Here is a 25,723-nt window from a genome sequence, read left to right as displayed (position 1 = left end):
GCTGACAATTCTTTAGTGTTTGGTAAAATGAATTTTCTCAAGCAGTGGTTTTTTTACACCTCTGATGCCGATTCCCATTCATGCAGTATGATCAACTACATGACTGGTATCCAGATATCTGCTAAATTTGGCATCAGTGATTACTCCATATTCAGGTGTCGACATGGTGAATGTGTCATGAATTATCATTTGTAAGATATCAGCCCACTTTTTTTTTTTCTTGGAAATTTTCTGTAGTTGGAATCCTAATTGAGAAATATAATGATGCCTGTAAATGTATGCATCATTCATACATTTCAGGCATATCACTTGTTTCCTCTGGGCTTGCTAGGTTGTCTCTGTCTTCTTGTAACCACAGAAAGTGAGTCATAGTTGTGGCATGTGCAGAAAACCTAAGGACACATTTCTGTAAGCCTCCATATCAGAACCTGTCAAGTCTATCATGACTGGCAGATCTGCCGTGTCAAGCAGGAGCATAAAATAGACTTGTGGATGGAAATGCCATTGGAGTTGGGTTCATGCCTTTTTCTTCTTTGTAACAGAAAGAAGGAAAGTCCCCAGAAGAGGTCAAGAGCTGTTTGCTCCAAGCCCCCTGCTTCAGGAGACCATCGTAGCTCACCACATGTGGCAACCATGTCCCAGGAGGGGCAATGCCTTTGCCTTTTACACTTGTGTGCTCCTAAGTCTTCTCCTCAAAGAGGGGAGAAGCATATATGGTGGGGGAGAGGGCAAAGTGCTCTGAGTGCCTTTCCTTCTTACCAGCATGGGTCTTCACCCTTGAGAAGCAGAACTCTTTGGGTAGCAGCTGTGATAGAGTGGGACACATCCAACCACCTGGGAAGCCGTGACTTGACACGGTCCCTCATAGTTCTGCAGACATGACAGCCAGGAACTCTGCATTTCTAAGTACATCGGGTCTCCTTAGATATTCATACACGATGGAAAATTATTGAAGTCTGATAATAACCCTTGTTATTAACTTCCAACCAGCTGTAAGCCATGGCTGCCTTCATGCAAATGGCAGTAGAAGGACCAGACTCTCTGGTTAATTTGGCTGGAGCCCCATTTCTTAACAAGCCATTTGGAAAGTTTTTTAACTGAAAACTGACATTTCTTTGTTACCGTCATTGTTGGAGATCAAGGTTTAGGAGATGTTTGCTCATGTGCAGAAGGTGTTGGCAGCACTTTACTTGGGGATCCTCACGTTTAGGACAGATAAACGTAAACTGGGGCTGTTAATTCTGTCATAAATATTTGAAGGCAAGAGCAGAAGCGAGTTTTCCTCCAGTTCCCATGGGAAGAAAAGATTGCCGAACAGGTGTGTTTTATGGCAGAATCTCCCTCCTTTGTGTACACAAGGCTTGACCTACGTCTGCCAGTGGGACCAGGGCTGCAAGGAAGGCTGCAATCACTGCGTGTCAAAGCGCTGTGCTTCCAGTAAACAATTCGTGTGTGATCATCCAAAATGCCTCTGGAAGTCACCTCAAAAAGGAGCACGAGCATTTTCAAAATAAAACAGTGTCCAAAGCTCAGTGGCTGAAATTTATTATTTACAGATATTTTAAACCACACACATGAAAAAAGGTGATATGAGACTAGTGAGTGAGGTAGGTTTGACAAGTCAGTGATTCAGATGTGGTGGACTTTTTAAGGTGGCTGAAGATCATGGGCAACTCTAAGACTTTGGTTTACCAGGGCAGAAGGTGGGTTACTCTTGTGTGAGAACTACAGTATTGTGCTTGCATGGAGTTTTTGCACACTTTGTGTTTTTAGAGGAGAATCTTGGGCACACGTTTCCACTCAAATTCCAGCAAGATACACTTCTATTTGCACATCTCACAAAAATACATTTTTGTTTGCAATGCTGTATACACAGCATTGGTGGATAGGGGCAAAGCAACTAACATTGTTTACTTGGGCACATACAAAACATTACACACTGTTCTGTATGAACTGGGGAGACATGTGTTTGATCCAAGGCACACCTGCAAGTTTGGCAGAGAAGTGATTAAGACCAGCCTGGTGGAGAAGGACTTGGGTTGATGAAAAACTCAACATGAGCTGGCAGTGTACACTTACAGCCCAGAAAACCAACCAGATCCTGGACTGCTTCAAAAGCAGCATGGCCAGCAGGGTGAGGGAGGTGACTTGCCCCCTCTACTCCGCTCTTGTGAGACCCCACCTGGAGTACTGCATCCAGCTCTGAGAACCCCACCAAAGGACATGGAACTGTTGGAGCAAGTCCAGGGGAGGGCCACGAAGTTGATATGAGGGCTGGAGCACCTCCCTTATGAAGACAGGCTGAGAGAGTTGGGGCTGTTCAGCCTGGAGAAGACAAGGTTGTGTGGAGACCTCATAGCAACCTTCCAGTATCTGAAGGGGACCTACAGGGAAGCTGGAGAGGCACTCTTTGTCAGGAACTGCAGTGATAGGACAAGGAGTAATGAGTACAAATTGAAAGAGTGGAAATTTAGGTTAGATATACAGAAAAAAATATTTTCTGTGAGCATGGTGAGGCACTGGAACAGATTGCCCAGAGAAGTTGTGGATGCCCCATCCCTCGCAGTGTTGAAGGCCAGGTTGGATGGAGCTCTGAGCAACCTGGTCTAGTGGGAGATGTCTCTGCCCATGGCAGTGGGGGTTGGAAGTAGATGATCTTTAAGGTCCCTTCCAACCCAAACCATTCCATGATTCTCTGATCTCACAAGTGCTGGCTGTAATGAGTCTTTTTGCACCTTCCCCGCATTCTTGAACACAATCCTAATTTTTCAGCATCTTGTTCATCATATTTTCCTCAAGCAGGGCTATTATACCAGGTCATTCTTTAAACAGTAGAAGAAGCAGGTGCATGGTTAACAGGAAGGCTCACAGTGACACTCATGAAGATTGAAGTAAGTGTTCTTGAATTAACAGTGGAAGTGTTTTAAAAATTTATTGTATAAACAAAGTCCAAGAGTATTGTATTCTAAGGTAAATAATACTTTGTATACCTTTACAAGGAACAAAGCCCAATGAAATTAACATTTCAGTTGAACCTTAAAGCATAATTTGACTGATTAGATAAGGAAATATACATAAAAACTTTAAAATGTCCCTGATGTCATTGACAAGAATTCACTGAAACTTGGAAAGTTTGTACAGCATCTCAGTCACAGCATATATTGAAATAACTTGAAGGATGGTATGTTTGCCTGGGTGATAAGTAGTAAAAGTAGATGCAATAAATAAGATATATTGTTCTGCCGAGTGTGGTATAGTTAAAATTTCCAAGGAATTTGGTTCAGTGCCCTCTGTTGACCCTTCAGAAACCTCAGATCAGATTGCAAGAGTGTCTCACACACACACGCACACATAATTCCACCATCTTGCAAGCAGTGGGGTGTTTTCGAAGAAGGAAATCCTGGTGATGCAACACACTGGAAGAGTGCTGCTGTGGCTCTGACCATGTCTGGCACAGAAAAACCATGAAGTTAGGAGTAAATGGGTACTAATCCTGCTGTGTTTCGGGTGTCAGATACTCTGCTTGCCTTCTACGGAAGAGCAGTAGCAAACCTTCATTTTGGGGATCTGAGAGTTGCAGAGGGAAGTCGCGCAGGATGGGCACTCATTTACAGCAAGTGTTGTGGTGCTTGCAGCTCGCTTGGTCTCGGAGAAAAGTCTGGGATGAGCTCAGGTCAGTGGTAAAAGCTTTCCTGGGAGAACCCAGGACTTTGCCCTTAAAAATTGAGTGTGTGAGGCATTGTACCACGTAACTTTTTAATGAAAAGGATTGAAGAAGATAACATTCCTGAAAATGCATTACTGAGGAAGGAAAAAGTATTTTAGACTGTAAAGCAAAACCTTCTAGATTCAGGCAGTAGGTGGTTGTTAGGCTGGGTGTTTCAGTGCCCTTTCTAAGGCACTAGATACTTTAACACTAAAAAACAAAGGTCAGTGACCTCTTTGTAAAATCTGAAATGGGGTCCTGGGCCATGGGCAGGGTGGAGAGGGAAACTGGGGTTGGGCAGGGGAAGCAGTGGTACCCTCAGGGCCCTGACATAGTCAATGGCTGTTTTTTCCAGCGCCGGACCCCCAAGTTTAAGAGGGGTATAGGAAAATGGTCTGGCTCAAGGATACCAAGATGGCAGGAGACTGCGAGGAGAGGCTGAGGGATGTGGGCAGGTTGGAGAAGGGAGGCTCAGGCTGATTCTATTAGCAGCTGACGTGAGCTTGGAAAGGAGTTACAGGGGCAACATAGAAGTGGCCAGTACAAAAAGAGGCAGCAGGCACAGGTTCTGTCTTGGGACTTTTAAGATGGCCATCTTAAGAGGAAAAAATGTCATTAAGATGTTACTTGCCCACAGAGGCAATATGAAAACCCATGGAGGTTTTCAAGGCTCAGCTAGGGAAAGACCTCAAGTGACCCAATCTGGTGTTGGTGCCCATCGCATTTGGGCAGACGGTTGGATTGTCTGTGACCTAGGGACTGAGTTCATGATCAACACCATCTGTAATGGAAACTGGTTTGCCCTTCTGCCTCCATGTTTATCTGTTACCATTAAATCCTGCTGTGCCTCCTTGAGGCATCATACAGACCGAGGTCACCAGAGGCTTGTTGTCTAACCACAGAAACCATAATGGACACTTGCATATGCATTCATAGCCTGAAAACAAATTTATCAAAGGAGAAGGACCCCACTGTACTCAGCTCTGATAGTGAAGGGCTTTGGGAATTTGAACCTTTGCCTGGCGAGGGGACATCCAGGTGGGTGCAATGCAAGCAATGGCTTCCAGGACAGGGCAGTGCTGACCAGCTGCAGCACCCAGCATGGGCTGGCTGAGGGGGGTGACAGGGAAACCTGGACCTTGTGGTACTCCATCCCACAGTCACCCATGTCCAGTAGCAGCACTTGGCATACACAGGACGGTGTTTGCCCCGTGGAGCAGCAAACCAGACATGCAGTTCACTTTCCCAGAAATTTTTTGGTTCCTGACTGTTTAATAACCATTTAGATGTTTCAGTTTTTCCTTGAGGTTTAAGGAAAGGTGTCTGTGAGTGACTGTACTAATTGCCAAAACTTCCTAAGTAGTTCCCTTCACGCCCTTGAAGTCCTGAGGGATTGCTGGTTCTGGGTTAAAGCCTGGGGAGCTCCTGGGTGCGGCCTCCCACTCCCGTTTTGCTTCAGGGAGATGATGCACACCCTGCTCAGCCCTGCACGGGTCTTGCACGACACAGAGGCTCCACTGCACCCTGTGGGGATAAATCCATGACAATGAAAATAAGTGAGAGGGAAGGGCTGGAAAGAATGGTAGTAAGTTTTTGGAAGAGACAAATACATTTTGAACCTGTTGCTCAGTCTCACTTGGCTCAAAGGTCACTACAAGCTGTGGTTTCATCCTGCCAATGGGAGTCAAGGCTGGGGCTTGGCCGTGTGAGCAGCTCAAGTCCACCCCTGACATGAGCAGAGCATCTCTGGTTTTGCAGGAAGAGGTAAGGGTCGGACAGCTCCGCTTACCACTGTGACCTGCAGTGTGCAATATCTGAACATCAAGTAGGGCTTCAGTTGAAATTGCTTTCAGTAAGTTAAGGCAACACTTAGGGAGAAATGAGCAGTGCCCCAGGGAAGGATGAGGCATTACAAATGCCACATTTTCCGCTGCCAGTCGACTGTTTCCTTATCCAGAGAGGAGGTACTTTGGATGACTCGTTCCCTTCAAGACACTCCAGAGTTAGGCAACTCACAAGCATCATTCTGCCAGGAACCAGTGCTGCATGAAAGTGCTTCCTAGAAAACCCTAGTGGGCATGGAACTACTCCAGCTGTCCACCAAGGTGAGAGCACTGTGACCTGCTGAGAAGGACAACAACCCACATGCTGTGACAAGGAATGGGTGGGAATATGCCAGTTTGGTTGCTTTTCAGGAAAAATAGCCACAGATTCCTGCCCTCAGTCCGTCCCACCATACCAAGGAGACACACGACAGCCTCGTGTCCAACAGTGGGCCAAAACCTTTGCACCTGCTATGCTTTGGGTCTGCTCCAGTACAGTGCATGAGCCAGATCTCTAGCACTGCATAGGGTCAGCTCCTTCCTGCAAATCTTGGTCTGTGAAGGTTCTCCCTTCCCACCACGTGACAATTTTGGTCACAGTGCTGTCTGCTGGGAATGACACCATGTGGCATGACATAATGTGATCCACAGTCTGTAGACTATGTACATCTAGGTGTATATAGACATACACACCCACACAGACAGGTGGGAGAAGCTGTTACACCGCCCCTGCAGAAAGAAATGTTACTCGAAGACACTGGCATGCAAGTTTCTGTTTTCTCACTTAGACATTTGCAACCAAACACATATCCTGTGGGTGGGAAGGTATTCTGTCAGTATTTTCCTTGTTCGCTGAAGCTGTTTTTAATACATGGATAAACTAATTTATCCCTGGTTCAATATTTGTGCTGTTGATTTCCTTGCCCTTACCATTTATTTTTCGCAGCTCTCTTTTGCTTTATTTTTCCTCGTGCCTTTTCATATTGTTTGCTTTAGGTGTAGGCTGTGGCTATGTGTTCACACTGCAATCACTCAGTGTGGTCATACGTGCAAGCAAGTTCATGGGTCAGTGGCAGTAGGGTGGATACAGCCCTGGAGTAACTGCATCCACCCCATTGGGCCCTTTCCAAACACACACTGTGGTTTACAGGATGGCATGGCGAGGGAGGTCCTTCTCCCTATCTCAGGTCTTTTGATGGAGTGGGACAAAGGTGTGAGTAGCGAGTTAGCAGGCTAGGGCTGTTCAGTGTGAAAAAGAGGCAGTGGTGGTTTATAACAGGGGCTGAGAAGACCATGAGTTGTGTGGAGAAAGTAAGCTGGGATAGCTGTCAATTGTCTCCTCTGACACCAGGATGGGGGCCACAAGGGAAGCCAGCAAGCAGCAGCTTCAAAGCCAGAGGAGCTTCCTCTTCCTGCAGTGTGTCATTCAGCTGAGGAACTTCTGCCTGCAGGAAACACCAGAGGCTGACCGGGTCCTCAGGTTCAAAAAGGGAGAAATTCTATTCTTAAAAAAGCTGTTCTCTGGAAAAAGTGACATGATGGAGATATTTTTTCGTAATTTCTTGCAAAATTCTGAAGGTTTTTCTGAGAAGCAGAAGTACCTTATCCTGAGTCATTTTTGATTAATGCATAACGTCTCAGCACTGGAACATACATGTATCAGTGGGAGGGAAGGACTGGAAGAGTGGTAGTAAGTGCGGCGCAGTAGATGGTACTACCGCTTTTTGAAAGAGACAAGTACATTTCACTGTATTTCAGATATTTCAGTGTTTCCAGTGCAACAATTGAACCAGAGTTGAGGGTCAAGCAGCCATAGTACTGTAATTCCAAGTTCAACATCGTTGCTCTGTATATCTGGACTGATATTGCAATTTTTCCTCTTGCATCTCAGCCAGGGAAGGGATCTTGAAAAATAACCATTAAAAAAATATTTTAACATCACAGCACGTTGGCTTGCTCTTAAGGCAGCTCTGTATTTTTTCAGTGGCCTAAAACCTCAATTATCTGTCATGCCCCCAGGACTTCTCTTCAGGGCACAGAAGGCACTACACAAGAGCATTTTGCCTGAGTAGCTCTAAGCCTACATTTGATATATGTGTAGTTATGGTCTCTGTTTGATCTCTGTCTTTACCTTCTTCAGGAGCAGAGTCCTTGGGTGGTGCTGGGTTGGGCACAGGGTGATATGGTTTTCATTCCTTTTGTAGGTAAATGCCCAAAGCCGGTCACCTATACCCTTAACTTTAGGTCCAGAAACCCTCTTTCAATGTTCAGTGAGAAGGAAGGAGTTGGACTTCAATGGCCCTTGTGGGGCCCTTCCAACTCAGGATATTCTATGATTTTATGATCCTATGGAACAGTGGAATTTCTGTAATAATTTTATTGGCATCAATCACTTCTCTGGTATTTGCCTGTGAGAAACTCATTACTAGGTAGCTGGGGCCAGATGACTTGGAATCAGTTAAGATCTGGGCTTGGCCATCTTGCATCAACCCCTGACGTCCGAATGCCTGCCACAAGTTGGCTCATGTTAGATTAGAAGAGAATCTGCCTGCTGGGTACACGGGATGCCCTGGAGGCACAGGCCACCGTCATGGCCCATGGTTGGTGTACATGAGTGAGAAGCGATCAAATCAATGCTCCTTTCAGAGTAACAGCAGCACTGGCGTGACAGGATCATTAGGTAGATGTGATGTTTCCCGATACTAGGACATTCCTAAAGACTGAGATACAAGCTTAATGAAATTATGAGAGAAGGACCAACATAGCACTTCATCAGTTCCAGCTCAAAAGAGATGGACAAGATGATCCTCCGCTGTTCTCCATCTGTGCTTTTTTTTTCTTTTTATTCCCCCAAGACTTCTTATTACTTATCAGTCCCTAGGCTGTGATTCAGGGAGGACTCAACACATGCTAGATGATACATGTGGAAGCAGTCCTGTCGTGTCCAGTGGGAGACATCTTCTCGCCATGGTGCCCCTCAGGACCCAGACAGGGGCTGTATCTGTGTGTGCCTTGCCAGATGCACCGCTCACTCTCTGACCCCTCAGAGCAACTCCATGGAGAGGTTGGGAGGATGAGTTCACCTTTCCAGAGTGCCAAAAAGAAAAACTGTGGTGCTTTTGATCTGTGTTTTATTTTGAGTGCTACTTTGACTGGACATTGAAAAAAAGACAAAATGACAAAACAGAAGTAATTTGATGTTTATAAAAAATGTAGGTCTGTACATTAATGAAATGTTGCCTATTATAAAAGGCAACTTCTCCAATAGCTGGACATGGGGTTGCAAATGCATAAAAATGTAAACCTAAGTATCGGGCTACACTTATGTCTTTCCTACTTGGCATCAATGCCTGTGGTTGAGCTCTGGAAGTTTGACTTGTTTTGTCATTTTTGATACCCAAAATAAACAAAACCTGAGACAAAGGGCAAGCTTGTAAATAGGGGAGCAGCCACTTGGGAATTCTATTTTATTTGTTTTACTTTTATTACCTTCTTATTCCATCTAATAAGGTGACCTTGCAACAGATAGATGCAGATAAGGCTGGTCACCTCTGTTGTCTGATTTTGCAAGCTGGGAAGTGAGTTGCTGAAGTTACTGGTAATAGGAAGATTGCTTGCGAAAAAAAATCTCCTACTTCTGTTAATTAAGCGTGTACTTTTATGAGACAGATTGAAGTGATTAACTTACAACTTTTGGGTGGGATTTTTTTAAAAAAGAAATTAATAAGGGATAGTATTTTTTCATTGCTTCACCAAGGAGGAAATAAAAAGCCACGGTGCTGAACCACAGCCAGCCCTCTGACCAGCAGAGACAAAAGGATATTTGCCTGTAAGAAGACAGAGAGCACCCACTGACAACAATAAAGAAGTTGAAAAGTCTTTTAAAAACATTCCTGTAGTTTAAGTTGAAATTCCTTTTCTTGGACCTTGCCAACAACTGTCTTGGAGAGTATTAGGGTTCAATGGCTTTTCCTGGCAGGGCAAGCTTGTACGAGCCAGGGGCAGAAGGTCATGTAGGAGTGCAGAACCATGTGCCAAGTTTAGTTTTGTTGAATTGAGATACTACTAGTGCATAGAAAAACATAATGGCAGAGATAAAGGCAAGACCAGCAGCTGCACAAAGTGAAAGGAGAACTGAAAGGTAGGTGCTAGTCTGCTGATAAAAACAAAAAAAATGTCAGCCACCTTCCAAGATGGAGTAGGTTCATGGCAGGGCAGAATCCACACCCACGTAACTTCTACAATCTTTCCTTGAACTCTGAGGTTCAAAGTGAGGGTCAGAACATGCACACTGTTGAAATCAGTCTTTTGCAAAACCCCATAAGACTGAAGTATGACTGTCCCTGGTGAATACATGTCCTGCCTCTCCTGCTTACCCTCCAGCACACATCTAACAAAATTTTCTTCCAGAGCAAAATGTTACATCAATTCGTTCCTTTTTGCAAAAATCTGTAGTTTTTGCTGCAGGATTATTGTGTCAACACAATTTAAGATGCCTCCAACCAAGCATAGAATGATATATATAACAGGTTGAGACTGGATTAGAAAGGTACTGTCTGTGACTTCAGATGAAATGGATTACTCTGTTCCTGCAATTCAGTGGAAACCAGTAAGATACATCATAAATGTTCAGATTACATGCATTATTGGTTATGTTATTGTACTGACATTCCACGTATACTTTACTTCATCCCATACTGCTTCTAAACAAAAATGTCTTTCACCCTCCAGGAGGAAGGAAGTGCAGAATAAAAGCAATGCTGAAAGGTAAATTGGGGTTGCAGTGTTTTTGTCAATAGTGAAATATGTAGTTGCCAGCACATTGTCTGATGCTGAATGGTGAGTGATGCTCCGTCTACTAAGAACATTGGTGTTTCAGATGTTCTTGCAGATGTCCTGCGAGATTATAGATGTGTACTGAACCCTCAATGCCCTGTGATGCGCTAGTCATGCTCTCAAGTAAGGACACCCAACATACACTTGCCAGCAAGCAGTGACATGCTCGAAGGGTGGCATCTGCTAACTCAGCTCCTAGCTCACACCAAATGAAGCAGTCCTCCTAAAGTAAATAACTGAGTGATCTGAATTGATGGAGAAAAGTCGGTGCCTTTGAAGGCTTCCACAGGCAGATCATGTTTAGGGACTTCCTACATTTAGATGTGGCAGCCTTGTGGATGGAATCCTACCTTGCTGGACTCTGGGCTGCTGCCATGAATGGAGGCATCAGGGGGCTGAGGCTGCTCCCACAGCTGAACCACCTCTACATTTCTAGGTATCTGGGGGCATGTTTATATCTCATTGTCATCTCACTGTGCCCATGTCACTGTTGGCCTGTATACCATCACCTCTCCCCTCTGTGGGGTAGACTCATTTCTCCATCCTCAGTCGCCCCAAGGATCATGGTGGCAGTGGGGCACGTGGGGTCCAGCCACCTCCTGAGCAGAGTCCTTTCTTTGGTCAGCAAAGAGCAGCCAGCAAACAGCTTCTGTTCCATCACATTTCTTTCTCCTCCTGGACATAGCATGTTCTTCCTCTTTCCCACTTAGTGCTCCCACTGGGCTATCTCCCTTGACATCTGCCTCACCCCATGTGGAGGGGGGCAGCATCAGGATCCTTGGGCTTTCCAACCCATATGTGTAAATTCTGGATTTTAGCCCACAGCTTCAAGTACTTCCGTCCCAAATGTGATGACAAAAATCTCATTAACTTCAAAGAAAGTTAGACTGGTCCTAATGGGGAACTCTGTTTTCCTAAGGATTAAATGTTTGTGGGCTTCCTTGAAAAGTTAGCGTTGGAGCTGCAGTCCTGGTGACCTGGATATTAGGGCAGAGGTGAATTCATATTACTCATCTAGCCCATGATTTTACTGTTTGTCAGTGAAGGGTCTGTCCACTTGTCATCTGATTGTGCAAATCACCTTCCATGTGAGTCGGGATTTAAGTTTCGCTGTTTTTCAGTCTGACTATGTGTAGAGGGAGTTGTAGTCATTTTTTTTTTCACGGGAACTTCCTTTCTCTAAACACCACCCCTTGGCAGTGGACCTGCTGACACCTCAGAGTAAGATACAGATAAAAAGGGCAGCCTGTCTTCCTTTTCCCCAGTCAGAAGCAAGTGGCAGAGACTACTCAGGAGCTTGGAAGCTGCTGGCATCGCAGGCATCTCAGGTAGAAACTCTGACAAGAACCATGAGCAGCACTGCTGGTGAGTTTTTACTGCGTGATATGATATGTTAGATGTGTGGTTTGGCAAGTCTACTGCAAGGAGGATGGCAGCTCCAGAGATTCTCACCCCTCTGATTGCCATGGGTGACACCTTGGGGAAAGGAGTTTTGGTGTTGCCACTGCTCATGGGGGATCAGTTTGCTCTGGCTGTGCAAATTCTGGTTTTGACAGATTGGCAAACCAACTGAATAATGCAACCCATTTTTCATCACTTTTCATCAACTTCTAGGCATGTGGTTCTATCAATGATGGGAAAAAACGCAGCTCTTTTAAACTTGTTCCACATCAAGGTTAAAAGAATTTCTCTTGTTTCAGGTTACTTAATCATGTAGATTATTGCTCTTTAGTGACAGTTGATAGCATCTGATGGAAGCTGTGAAATAACTGAAAAGAGGATTTATTTGGGCTTGAGCTCCATCCCATGGCTGTCCTGTCCTGCTGCCCCATTCTCAGGAGATGCTGCACATACCTAGAAAGGTACCTGAGTCACTCCTGCTTAGCTGCCGAACCACTACCACTGGCCAGCCCAACGCCAGGGTGTCCAAAATCCTTGTGGTTTGGGATGTAGCTGAGCAGCTGCACATGCAGGCTGGGTAGTGCCTACAGCAGGAAGTCTTGGACAGCAGCATCCTTGGGATGTGATCTCACATCTCTGGGATAGGAGAGTGTTTACCTGGAGGCTGGGCAAGGATCGGGAGTAACTGCGGGTATCCAAATTTTGTTCTCTCTTGAAAATACCACAGTCCTCATCGCACTTCTGTCCTGTCCTTCTGAGCAGCCCTTGTTCTCACTGAAACCAGACCTACTATAAATATTCTGCTCCGTGTTAATATTTCTTTTTAAACCACATCACCTCATCATCAGCCCCAGATCCTTACCGGTGCCAAGTCCTCATGTCCCCAGTTTTGTTCTGGTTGATCACTGTGCTCTTGAAGCTCTGAACATCTCTCCAAGCAGGTAGCAATGCAATGGGACCAGCGAGTTAGTGTACGAACAAGCTCTATAAGTGATAAATCATTGAACTAGGAGATAAAAAAAGTACTGCCTTGAAATTTCTTCTGTTAAAAAAAAAAAAAGAAGAAGGAAAAAAAATCTGACAGCATTTGGGATTTGGGTTTGCTTCTGTATTGCCCCAGGAGCAAGAGCAGACAGGACTGCCTCTTGCAGCTCAAGCCTCCATCCCGTGAGCGGGCACATTCTTGGCATGTTCAGCTCTGCTGTAAATCATTAATTTCCGTGTTGGCAAATGGAGGTGCCTGCAGGCAGCTGGACTAGGGGTGTGTGGGTGCCCAGCTCCGTGCCCTGGCCGGGGAGCAGAGCAGGAAGCTGAAAGCAGCAGGTTGTGGATTGCCCAGGGAAGACAGGCTGCGGCCAAGCCCCCTCGGATGTGGTGATGGGTGCGCCACTGGCTCGCTCTGAGGCATTCCTTGGCGCAGGACACCGTGCCGGTCAGATCATAGGGTGTCACGGGTGTGTTTGCACAGGAATAAATGCAGTGCAATTGATGGGCAGTGCTGAGCGGAGACAGGTCTTTGGCACTGCACAGCATTGTCAGGCCGTATTCCAAGGCAGCTGTTGTCTGCAGATTTTCTCCGTACATCCTCAACATTGGTGATGTCTAGAAACAGGGGATGGAAATGCAATTCCTAAGTTAAGAAATGCTGTAAGGATGGTTTCCCCAGAGCCCTTTCCCACAGCCATCCTACGCTTCAAGTCCCACATCTCTTCGTAGCCCTCTCCCATCACCAGGGCTGTTTTCTGATATCTTCTCAGCACAACACCAGGGTTTCCATAAAGAACAAGGCTGAGCAGCTTTAGTGTTTGCAGATTTCTTAATGCTAAGGAATATGGACTTCCTCTTCATCCTCAAGAGGATTAAGCAGCTAGTTCCAGCTGAAATTTTTTGACATAAACATACGCACGCCCCGTTGCACAAAACATCAGCCTGAGGTCAGCAACTGGCATGCAGCAAGCAAACAAAAAGCACTTGAGAACTGTATCAGTTAACAAAAGGTGCTGGTCAATTTTAAGTCTATTTACTGTGGCACTGATATCTGTAATGTAATTAAGATAAATATGGTTTATATAGTTACTAAGAAGAAATGTGCAGAGGTAGTAATCTGGTCAGTTCAGTTTACTCAAGGCTGCAGTTACTGCCCAGCACAGGTTGCAGTAGGCAGTGTGACACTGATTTCAGCCTGCCCTGGGTCCAGCCCTGCATGTGACATCTCTCATGCCACAGCAGATACCAGCAGATTTCAGACTCTTCAATGTTAGGGATGGCTCTTGTTGATACTCATGTTAGCATGGTTGCCTGGTATCATGCAAATCTGTCAAGACATTTGGTGAATTAATCCCTTCAGCCATTATGCCTTTGACTTGCTAACTTCTAAGTTACCGTAAGCCGTTTTTGCCTCTCCCATATCTTCATCTGAATCACTCATGAGACAAGTGCTTATGAGGTATTGTTACTCCCTACTGTTCACACGGAGTTTATCCTTTGAGGATATTTAATGGGCAGGTCCAAGACAGGTAAAATGCTCCCAAAGAAATACAGCTCAGCCACATTCCGGCATGCTCTGGCTTTCCCTGTCATACCAGGGCAGCCTGCCAAAGCCTGATGCAGTGACCCCCAAATCCTCATCACCACTGAAAGCTGAGGGCTTTCTCTTTGCTCAAGTGTATCACTGGGTTGTGCCTCTCAGAGCTCCACTCCTACACCACAGCCCTGAGCCATGAGCTGCTGGGCATAGAGTTGCTGAGGCTTTTCCCAGCCCTGCTTCTGTCCAGAGTTGCAGGAGTAAAGGGCAGCTGAGGAGACAGTGATTTTAAATATTATGACTTACAAAATCAGCTGCTCTGTTGAAAATGAATGGGAGGGAGGCATTTGCAAGGGATTCTTGCTGGAGTTCAAATCTGTGCTGAAGTCAAATGGGAAAAGCACTAGTTGTCATGAAGGGGGACAGTGCCCTGTGGTGAGTGTGCTGCAGCAATCCACCTGGAGTAGGAACAGCCTCCTGCCTTGACCTCCTACTCTTTGGCCCTGGACTGCTGCAGCATGACTCTGCTTTCTTACTGTACTGCCCAGGGTGTCTGAGGTTGACCTCTGGGTATTTATATTATTTTATATTGGTTTATACTATTTATCTTATTTTATATTACAGTAAAATCATAGAATAACTTGGATTGGAAGGGACCTAAAAGGTCATCTAGTTCCAATCCCCTTACCATGGACAGGGACACCTTTCACTAGTCCAGGTTCCTCAGACTCCATCCAATCTGACCTTGAACACTTCCAGGGATGGGGCATCCACAACTGCTCTGGGCAACCTGTTCCAGTGCCTCACCACCCTCACAGTAAAGAATATTAATATATTTTGTATATTTGATTTTATATTAAATATATTATACATTATTATACTATACTATAATTTATAGTGCTTTGCCCCCCACATTTATCATCCCCCTAGGCAGGCAACATCTCTGCAGCACAGCTAGCTTCCAGCCTTCCTTTGGTTCCTCAGGTTGTAAAAGAAACCAAGTCCACGGAAAAAGAAAACAAACCTTGCAAATATTCACATATGCAGATTTCTGTAAGAGGTTGAGTGATGACTGCTGTGATGTTATTTGGGACTAATTTTTGAGGGGGAAATATAAAGAATCAGCTTCAGTGTCCTTAAGAGTCCCATTTCCCAGGTCCTTGGCATTCCAGAGACACTGGGGATCTCAACAATTGAGAGGAGCTGAATTTTGGCACATTTGGTTTACTCCCTGCTTGACTGAGTGTGCTACATTTTGTGGGGAGCAGTAAAAGCTACTGTTAATTATTATTTGATAATCCATTAGTTATACTGATACTCAATGTGATTCCTTGTGCTGGATCACTGGGCTCTCTAGATGTTTTGATAACTCACAGGGCTGCAATAAGAAGAAGAAAACTTCACTGAGCAATTACCATTAATCTCTTTTTTTTCCTCTCCTTTTCTGCTAATGCCTTTCCAGAGACCAGTCTGAAGGCCACTGGGATTGACTTTCTTAAGAGCCAGAACACCCGCGAGCACCACACGGATGGGTACAACATCAAGAACCTGGCGGTGCGGCGCGGGCAGCCCTTCCAGGTGCAGGTCAGCCTCAACAGGGAGCTGAGGGCTGCCGACAAGCTGTCACTGCACTTCACCATCGGTAAGTAGGATCCCCTCTGCAGACATTGGGCAAAGAGGGAGAGCCCTGGGAGCCTCCAGCTGCTTGATCCTGGCACTGCACGGGCATTGCAGACCTGTGCAACCCTCCCACATATTGTCTTGAATTTGTTTCCAGGTGAAAATCCAACAAAAGTCAGGGGGAGCCTGATGTCACTGAAACCGGAGAAGGAGCAGGGTTTCAATGGGTGGAAAATCTCCGTTGTCAAGAAGAACGGCAAAGAGGTAGAGCCTGTGGACAAGGGGCTCAATGCCCAGTGCCAAGCCCACCAGAAGCTACAGAGCAAATCATCCTCATACCTGTCCTGCTTTCCCTTAGTCCTATAATTTTAGGTGGGCAGCAGCCTTGCCCTGCCTAATTCATTTTTCCCCCCATGCGCAGGCAGTATTGGCCCCATCCTACTGCCTTGCCCTCCCTCCCTGCATGGACCTCCATGGCCACCAGCTTTGCCACTCATGCTGGTCCTGTGGCACCATGTTTGTGCCGTGCCTGTAGCCATGGTGGAGTGTCCCTCATGCTGTCTCTCCTTGTTGCCTCCTCAGTGCCTGCTGTCTGTCACCAGCTCACCCAGTGCCTCCGTGGGAAAATACACCCTGAACGTGAAGACTGGGACTAACATTTACAAGCCTGAAAATGGTGTCATCTACCTTTTGTTCAATCCCTGGTGTAAAGGTGAGCGGTCCTGCAGCTGGGGGTGATAATTACTGCTGCCAGGGACTGTCCTTTGGCAGAACTTTTCTTCATATTTTGCCTCTCTTTCTTACATACATTGCTTTTTCCCCATAAAACACTGCGAACAGCAACCTCATGGAGCTAGTAGGAAGCTGGGCAATAACAATGAGCCAGCTCCTTGCTGGGCACTCTCCAGTGACAGGACATAGAGTACCATCTCTCTGTCACCTCTGTTGGTACCTCTTTGTGACCCCTCTCTGTTTCCCTGAGCCATCACAAAGGTTAACTGAGAGGAATGAGTTGACTTAAAATTCGGACAAAAAATAAGCAGAGAAAAAAACATGTGTTCTTAGTTGGAATCAGTTTCCAGGTTCTCTCTGCTACCTACCTAGTTCACTACAGTGTTCAGAAATAAGCTTTTTGCTATAATAAAAGAGTGGTCATGTAGCAATAGACCTACAGGGGGAAAATAAAGGTTAATCTTAGGGGAAATTCTTCCACAATAGGAACAAAAAAATGTGAGTACTACATGGTCATTATTTGGTGTGAATATTGCAGACCATTGATTCCCCCAGTTTAGCTTTCCATGGGAAATTTTGTATAATGTGTGCAAACCACCTAACTTCTGAGGGTTTTTTTTTTCCAGATGATGCTGTCTTCATGGACAATGAGGCACAGAGAAAGGAGTATGTGCTCAACGACACAGGCTACATCTATGTTGGGTCTGCATACAGCATATATGATAGGCCCTGGAATTTTGGGCAGGTAAAACCCCCTTATTCGCCCCTTCGGCATTTGTTTCAGTCAATCAGACTTATAAACAGCTTAAGCCTGTGAGTAGCAAAAAGTGCTGGAATGGTCCTGCCACCTTCACTGGGAGGGCTCACCTGGTTAGAGTAACCCACCTACAGCTGGAGAACGGTGTTTAACAGCACATTTATAGTCAGATCATGTGATCCATGGCAAAGAATGTTGAAACTCAGGACAGAGCTGTGGTTGAAAAAATTCCCTTATGAGAATTCCTGCTCTCATGCAACTGTAGCTGTTGGTAACCAGCTCATGAGCTGTGGAGGGGGCTGACAGGGGAAAAAAGTCTGATTATTTACCTGTTGCATCATGAACAGGAATAAAAAAGGTAGAAGTGCTGGCAGAGGTTATCACCTTTCAAGTGGTGCCTTCACTGATGGCTGGGTCCAGGACACAATCAGCCACTCTCTCAGGAAGGGTGTTCCTTCACACTGCCTGTGAGATAACTCCAGAGGAAAGGAATGTCGAATTGGCTTGGGTTAGAGATAAGAGGTGGATGCCAGAGCAGATTTACTGGCATCCTGTAGAAAGCACACAGGCACCCAAACAGAGTATCCTGCACCATATCCAGACAGAATTCCCCACAAAAAGATGTTGGAATCTGTTTTCTGTTTTTGTTTTTGTTTTCATTTTTTTGTTTGTTTAATAAGTTTACAATTTCAAGCTGCAGGATACAGATAGCCCAACAAAGGTGCTCTCACTGATGCCTTTACACAAAAGGGGCCAAAGGGCATCATCCATAGGGCTGTTCCTATCCTAATATTTATTCTGCTGTTAAGCAATGAGCATTGATATTGATATTCTGCCAAGCTTCTTTGGATCGGATGTTTGACATCTCTGTGAATTGTACCTCAGGGAGCCTTATCACCAATTGCTTATTGGGAATCTTTGCTGCAATAATCTGCATTTACGTACCTTTCTTTTTTCCAACGTTCATTTTGTACCTATGTCAATAGACGGAATATTTGTAGTGGTCTTAAATTTTCATTACTCTTGTGATTAATTTGCAGAGTTGCAGGTGTATGACATTGGTGACTTAGTACTGCTCACAGAAGTAAAGATTACTGGGTCAGGTTCCAACGGTGTTTGCAAGATACATGAGACAGGCTTTTGTCTTCGAGATTAGGATTTCATTTTAGCCCTTCTTTGGAGAAGACAGCTTTGGGAAGCCCCATAGCCTTGAAAATTTAATATCATAAAGGAAGTTTAGAAGTTAGAGCTCGTCAGACAGTTTCCTCCAAGTATTTGCTTTACACTGACAAGCAACTTCTGTTTTAGAGCAGCATATAAAAATGCCTCCATTTTCTTCACCAAACAGTTTGAGGAATCCATCTTGGATGCCTGCATGTACCTACTGGACAAAAGCAAACTCAGTCTGGCCAATAGAAGGGATCCTGCATCTGTGTCCAGAGCCATGTCTGCTTTGGTAAGCCTCTCTCAGTGAAGTGCTTTGCCCCTCCAGAACTCCCTCCTCCTTCTTACTTGCTCTTCCTTCCCCGGGACCGTGAACACCATTTCAGGAAGCATCTGAAATAGATTTCTTTGAGAAACTGCAAGAAAAGAGCCAGAGGCATTTTGGGTCGAGGGAAGAGGTGGACAAAATAAAATATCTTCCCATCTCCAAAGCTTGCAGCTGCTCCAGTGGTTGTTCTTCCTCATCAGCTGTGTTGGTGGGGTCAACACAAAGATTGTGTTTTGATGGAGTTTCTGCTCTCTGTGGTGGGACCCTTCTTGGAGCGCTGGGTGCAGGGTTAATTTTGACTACCCTGAGCAGCAGTGCCACCTCCCTCTAAATACCCAGATAGAGGGTTTCCAACCAGGGGAGCCCCCAGACAGCACCAGAAGCCTTGCTGGGTGCCACAGCGCTGTGGAACACCTGGGAAGACACAGGGAGGGCAGAGACCACGAGGATTTAAGCCTCAGTCAGCCTCATTCCTTTATTTTTCTCCTTTGCATATGTGTGTGGCCACAGGTTAATGCCAATGATGACAGCGGTGTCCTGATGGGGAACTGGTCAGGGAATTACAGTGGTGGGACATCTCCTATGGATTGGATTGGGAGTGTCACAATTTTGCAGAAGTATTACAAAACAAAGAAGCCAGTCAGTTATGGCCAATGTTGGGTCTTCGCAGGAGTCCTCACTACAGGTAAACAGTGAACTGTCTCCCTTCTCTAACATCCTAATTACTGTGCTAGAAAGTCAAATTCCTCTGCCTCTGAGCAGCAGAGGTGGCAGGGTCTGTCATGTAACGAGAGGCTGAGAAAGCCAGGATTGCTTAGCCTGGAGAAGAGAGGGCTCTGGGGGTCTTATCCTTGTGTATAAATACCTGACAGGAAGGAGTGGGGCACAGACAGGCTCTTCTAAGTGATGCCCAGTGAAAAGACCAGAGGTGATAGGCATACCCTGAAACATGGGAGGTTCTGTCTGAACATGGGAAATAGTTTTTTTCATCGTGAGGGTAACCAACCACTGGCATGGGTTGTCCAGAGAGGTTATGGAATCTACATCCTTGAAGATATTCAAAAGCCATCTGGACACAGTCCCGGGCACCTCCTCTAGCAGACCCTATGTGGGCAGAGGGGTCAGGTGAGATGATCCCCAAAGGTGCCCACCAACCCGAGTGATTTTGTGATCCTGTGTTTTGTCGGTCTATGCTGCAGTCATGCGTTGCTTGGGAGTTCCAGCCCGCTGCGTTAGTACCTTCAACTCAGCACATGATACGGAGGAGAACCTGAGAGTTGACATTTACTTGAATGAATCAGGAGAAAAGCTGAACTGGATGTCTCTCGACTCTGTCTGGTACTGTCAAATGGAGCTAATGCTTCCTACCCCTTGTGCTGCCTTGCAGTGCCCCATTTCCCACCCCCAGTAATTCCTTTGATAATTTCCCCTATTGCCCAGGACAGATAAAGCCTGGGGTTTCACAGGGTTACACACGAATACCTATTAAATCTGCCCTTAATAAAGGCCTGAGGGAGGGGATCATGACTCTTCAGGCTGTAACAGCTCACTCCTTTTCTTTCCAACCCAAATGCATGCAGGAACTTCCACGTGTGGAACGATGTCTGGATGAAGCGGACAGACCTGCCAGATGGGTATGATGGCTGGCAGGCAATTGATGCAACTCCTCAGGAGCAAAGTGAAGGTAGGATTTGCCTAGAAAGGCTCTTCTGCAACTCCTGAGGGAGGCAGGGACATTTTGTATGAAAGCCATGCTCCCCATTCAGCAAAGCACATACTCTCCATGCACATCTTCACGCGCTGGGGCAGTGACACCCTAAAGCAGGAGTTCTCACTCCTGCCATCTCAGGCCAGAATGGGAGGAACAGCATCTCTTGGTAGGCAGAAAAACAACTTTGTAGAATGCTATGGGGACATGAATGTCATTTCAGAGGTTAGAGCACACCTAAGTCATGGAGATCATGAGCCTGTTCATTGGTAGATGGGAGGAGTGACCACCAAAATTGGTGACTACCCTTCCTGCACAAATTCAGGGAATTTGGAAGCAGAAAAACCCCCAAAACATTAATTCTCAAGGCAGTGCAGAAAGTGGAATATTGCCAGGAGTTCAAACACAGACGTCTGGACTCAGTTAACTCCATAACTAAGCTGCGACTTTCTAACCTTAAAATTGTATAAGTGAGGGGAAACACATAAAACCTCTTACCAGACCTTGGCCATCTACAAAAAAACCCAAGCAGCTGTGGAATGAATAAGAGCTTTTGGAGTTCATTACTAAGTTGGAGGACAATTTACTGCTAAGTGTCAACTACCATGGCCACAGATTCCTGCTTTAGTGTGTCTGAGAGTGGAATAAAAATTGGATTCACTGCTCATTTTTGGAAAATCAGCTGGTCTTGAATGCACTTTCTAGGTGTTTTCCAGTGTGGTCCGTGCCCAGTGAAGGCTGTCCGAGAAGGAGAAGTGTATTTGCCCTATGATAGCAAGTTTGTGTATGCAGAGGTGAATGCTGACAAAGTCTACTGGATTGTCAAGAAGGTGAACGGCAAGGATAAGTACATCAGGGTTAGCACGGAGACCCAGGATATCGGCAAAAACATCAGCACAAAGGCCGTGGGGCAGAACAAGCGGGAAGACATCACCCTGCAGTACAAGTACCCTGAAGGTGACTGCCTCAATCCTCTAATGTAGTGCTAAAGAGGAGACCCCTGACCATGTAGGTCACCCTCAACACGTGTTGTCTCAGGAGAAAACTGCAAGAGTAGCTGCAATGACAAACCTGGTGTAAGACCTGGAGACCCTCGGGAGGCAGCACTTATCCTGGGCATCCTCATGCCCACAGTGACACCTATAGGCTGCTCTTTAGGGACAAGCAAGTTAGCAGGCAATGAAAGAAGTGGGCTGAGTGATGAACCTAGTCTTCAGACTGACCTTTGCTTTATTTCTTCATTCTATTTCTTTTTGTCTTTCCTTTCCTCACACCATATCAGAAACAAAAAATCCTGTGTTTTCTCCTGACAATTATCAGATCCAGCCATGTTGTCCTAGATTATTAAACCCTTTCCAGTGAGGAGGACAAAAATATCAAAATTTAAGAGCATCCATCCTCCAAAAGTGTCTCTTTCAGGAAATTCTTCTAGTCCAAAATGCTAGTTAGATTTGGTGGTAGTGTAAACAGGAAGGTCTCCTGAGCAGAGGCTGGAGGTGCCCTGACATCCTCCATCCTCTCTGCTTAGCAACAGAAGCATAAATAAAGGGAAGATGGCTCTGTGTGAGGAGACTGAGATACAAATATCATCCATATTTTTCTTTGTCCAGGCTCCAAAGAGGAAAGGAAGTCCATGGAAAGAGCTTGCTCCTTCATACGCCCTTCAGGACTGACTCCTCGTTCAGGTTACGCTTCAACTATGGACGAACAGGGTATGCGTAGAAGTACAAACAAGCCTGTGGTCCTGCATGAGACAGCCACCAAGACTGGGCTCCATCTTGAGATAACCAATACGGAAGCTTTGCATCCTGGCAATCCCCTTGAACTGGCCATCACAGTGAAGACATCTACTCCTGGAAACTGGACCATTGATCTTGCTGGCTCTTGCCAGCTGCAGTACTATACCGGAAAAGTTCAGGCCAACCTTGGAACTATCAAGGAGACCATCAACCTTGAAGGCAAATCTGGTAAGGCCAGAAAGCTTGGTGTGTTCTGTGCACTATTTACTGTGGCAGTCTGGGATTTGTAATAGCTCCACTGTAGACCAATGTATGGCTCTGTACTTTGTGAAGAGCAGAAATTGCCTGCCTGCTACCTCCCTCCCTTGTTACCACATTTGAAAGTCTCAGTTACAGACTGGGATCCCTCTGTAGCAGGGACTAAAACATGAAGGCCCTGTCCCTGCTGCAGCTTCAATGAGGTGGTTAGAAATACATCAGTGTGGGCAGAGAGAGTGTGTGTGAGTGGTGTGAGTGAAGTGTGCTGGAGTATCTCCCTCCTGTCCTTACTGTATAAACATCAAAGATGCCCCTGCAGGTTTTGATGGATTAGATCCCTCACAGGATTTAGATAGCTGGAAATTTCAGCCTTATTTTGTTCTTGTTTGCCACTCTGATCTTGGTGGTGGTGATGCTGGTGAGTGTATTTTCTGAATTCTTTGCCCAAGCAAACTTCCGCCTCCTGACTGCCTGCCTGGTTGATCCCAAGAGCTGTTTGCTCCTGTGCATTGTGTATCTTTGAGTGACCTGGGTTGCATTTCTGATCCCCAGCAGTGTAACTGAAATTTGCTAAATAAGAGACTAACGAGTGATGAATAATTAACAACTCTTTGCTCATTCCAAGCATGAGTCACTCTTGCAAAAAAAAAAAAATCTCTGCTGTTGGTGAGTGCTGAGTGTCTTAATACTGTCAAAATGCAGCAGGGTAGGACACAAAGGTGTGTCCAACATATATACATACGTACATACATTTAGGGAAAAGGACAGACATTTTTGTTTTTATTCCAAGAAGCCAGGAAGCTTTGCAGCTAAAGCAATGCTCAGACACCAGCACTGCTGACTTCAGGGCTTTTCTGAGCCACTGGAAGCTTGTCCAGACAATTAAAAATAAAATCTGAAATGAAAGGAAAGCAAGCAATTTTATAGCAAGCAGTGCCTCAGAGAAATCCCTGGGGGAAACAGGTTTAGATGTACCTAATCTCCTGCTCCTCTGCCTCCTCCTGAGTGCTGGGGCAGCCGGGGATGAGGGCTGCTGAGATGCTGGATGTGAGCCTGAGCCAGTGCTCATCTGGGCAGAGGGATGGTCGGGACTCAGCTACCCCTCCCATGGGCTGCATGTGCCAGGTACCGCCCACCCAGCCAGGGCTTCCCCCAACAGAGGCTACACCCTGAAGGGAAAGCGGGATGGTCTCAGGAAATATGGCTCATCCCACACCCTGAGACACCAGCCACCAGAGCTGACTTTGCCACCCAATTCCTGAGTGTGTGATGAAGCATCAAGTTGTATTTTCTTTCCTGCAGAAATGCAGATCCCTCTGAAAATAGCACCTGATGCGTATATGGAGGCATTGGCCTCGGTGGATGATGAAGTGCTCATTCTTGTCACTGCCATTGCTGAGGTCAAGGAAACAAATGACAAACTCACCAAGGAGACGTCAATGAGATTTGAGTACCCCCCCATCACTGTCCAGGTGAGGCAGGCACCAGCCAGGCTCCTGGGGAACTGAGCCCTGCTCAGTGTGGCATTCACAGGAGGATATCCCAAACAGCTGCCTCCTGGGATGCTCTGTCCTCGGCATTTTATTTGGCTATTCAACCCTTACCTGAAAGTTGAAAGTAGCCATGAAATGAAAATATTATTGCCCCATCTAAAATGGGAAGGAAGGGGTTGCTGGAGGGAAGGGGATGGAAGAGGACAGTTTATACAGAGCCCATCTCCAATCCCATTTTCTGAAGGAAAAACATGTTGAGAAATCAGAGAGAAACCAGCTGGGAAAACATAGTTCCATGGGAGGGTGGAAAGGACAGGAGGGTGGAAAGGACAGAGGGGTGGAAGGAGTTGCACCACCATGCTGGTGGTGCACAGCAAACCTCCAGCAGCTCTGGAACCTTTATTACCCCTCTGATCCCTGATCTTTGGGTTTGTTCCTCTCTTTCCTCCTCTGCCAGATGCCCGAAGTAGCCAAACTGAACAATGACTTCAGCTGTGCCTTCATCTTCAAGAACAAGCTGAACGTGGCTCTGGAAAACTGCAAGCTGATGGTGGAGGGCTTGGGCATATTTAAGATGACAACGTTTGATCAGGGGTAAGGAGATGAGCCCATTAAATGACCCTGGCAGTACTCTGCTTTATTTATTTTTTTAATTTCCCTTGGAGAAGTGGTTAGGGGATTTGGAATAAGAGGACCCTTTGCCAGCTGTGTTTGAAACTGCACCACGTTTGGCCACAGTCCACATAGGAGAAAGATGCACACAGACGTTGGCAGGCTCAGGGCATTGGGGCGTGACAGGGGCTCTCCCTGCGCTCCTGCTGTGATGCCATGTGCTGCCTGGTCAGTGTGAACACAGCTGCTTCCTTCAGAGCTGAATTGAATGTTTCAGCAGTAGCGGGAACTAACTTTGGGGAAGGTCCCCAGGATCAACAGGACCACCAGCCAGTGCCACCATGCCACACCCCACTTGCTGCACGTGGGTCATGACAAAAGGGAAGCACTGCCCGCAAACACACGCACTGCCTATTTCTTTAAGTGAAATTATTCAAAAGCAGCAAACAAGAACCCTTACTCATGCTGAGATTATTTGGGTTTTTTTGTCCTTAGGGATATAATGCCTGGCAGGATCATGAAGTCTGAAGTAATATGCACTCCAACAAGACTAGGAGAGAAGAAAATAGTAGCCAAGCTGACCTCAAACCAGATCAAAGGGATCTCTGCAGAGAAGGCTATCACCATCATCGAGTAGGATCGGTGCCTCGGTGGGGTGCAAACAGTTGCCTTGCTTAAGCACATTGCATCCCTGGGTGTCTCAGGCACTTCTTGCCTCCTTGATTGCTGGATAGTACTTTCAAAGTAAAGAGCAAAAATACCATTAAACTAAGGAATTAGCCTGACTTAAAGGGCACAGTTGCATTGATTGCAGTTAATTGTGATTCAATAAATGTTGTTAAAACTGACTGTGTGATTGGGTTGTGTGATATCGCCACACTGGGATAGCTCCAAACTCACCCCTTGCTAAGGATCAGAGCTTGTGATGGTGCCAGCTTCAGACAACGATGGGTGTGAGCCTGGGGCAAGGGCCAGCAGTGCTGTGGTCCTCCATGGGACCTCCCAGGGACCTCACTGCACCA

At 46.0% G+C, this 25,723-nt stretch overlaps 1 protein-coding gene across 1 annotated transcript; it reads left to right on the top strand.

The window, feature by feature from the left end:
- Positions 1-87: 87 nt before the first annotated feature.
- On the top strand, positions 88-25,492 carry TGM4 (transglutaminase 4). Its single transcript, XM_018075116.2, has 14 exons — positions 88-166; positions 15,753-15,932; positions 16,068-16,174; positions 16,493-16,622; positions 17,269-17,387; positions 18,748-18,855; positions 19,402-19,576; positions 20,091-20,229; positions 20,472-20,575; positions 21,305-21,556; positions 22,210-22,566; positions 23,899-24,068; positions 24,547-24,683; positions 25,197-25,492. The coding sequence occupies exons 1-14, from the start codon at positions 88-90 to the stop codon at positions 25,336-25,338; spliced, it is 2,199 nt and encodes a 732-aa protein (XP_017930605.1). The 3' UTR covers positions 25,339-25,492.
- The last annotated feature ends 231 nt before the right edge of the window (positions 25,493-25,723 follow it).

The sequence above is a fragment of the Manacus vitellinus genome, unplaced genomic scaffold (assembly GCF_001715985.3).
Source record: "Manacus vitellinus isolate BGI_N305 unplaced genomic scaffold, ASM171598v3 scaffold_3_pilon, whole genome shotgun sequence".
NCBI classification, from domain to species: Eukaryota; Metazoa; Chordata; class Aves; order Passeriformes; family Pipridae; genus Manacus; species Manacus vitellinus.
Note: the sequence above shows the minus strand (reverse complement) of the source record. Positions and strands in the feature narration are given on the sequence as shown.

Excerpts from the sequence above, each read along its gene's own strand:
- TGM4 (XM_018075116.2), top strand. The coding sequence starts at position 88 with ATGATCAACTACATGACTGGTATCCAGATATCTGCTAAATTTGGCATC. Across the intron at positions 15,933-16,067 it reads GTCACTGCACTTCACCATCG|GTGAAAATCCAACAAAAGTC; the intron begins GTAAGTAGGATC and ends ATTTGTTTCCAG. Across the intron at positions 16,623-17,268 it reads GTTCAATCCCTGGTGTAAAG|ATGATGCTGTCTTCATGGAC; the intron begins GTGAGCGGTCCT and ends TTTTTTTTCCAG.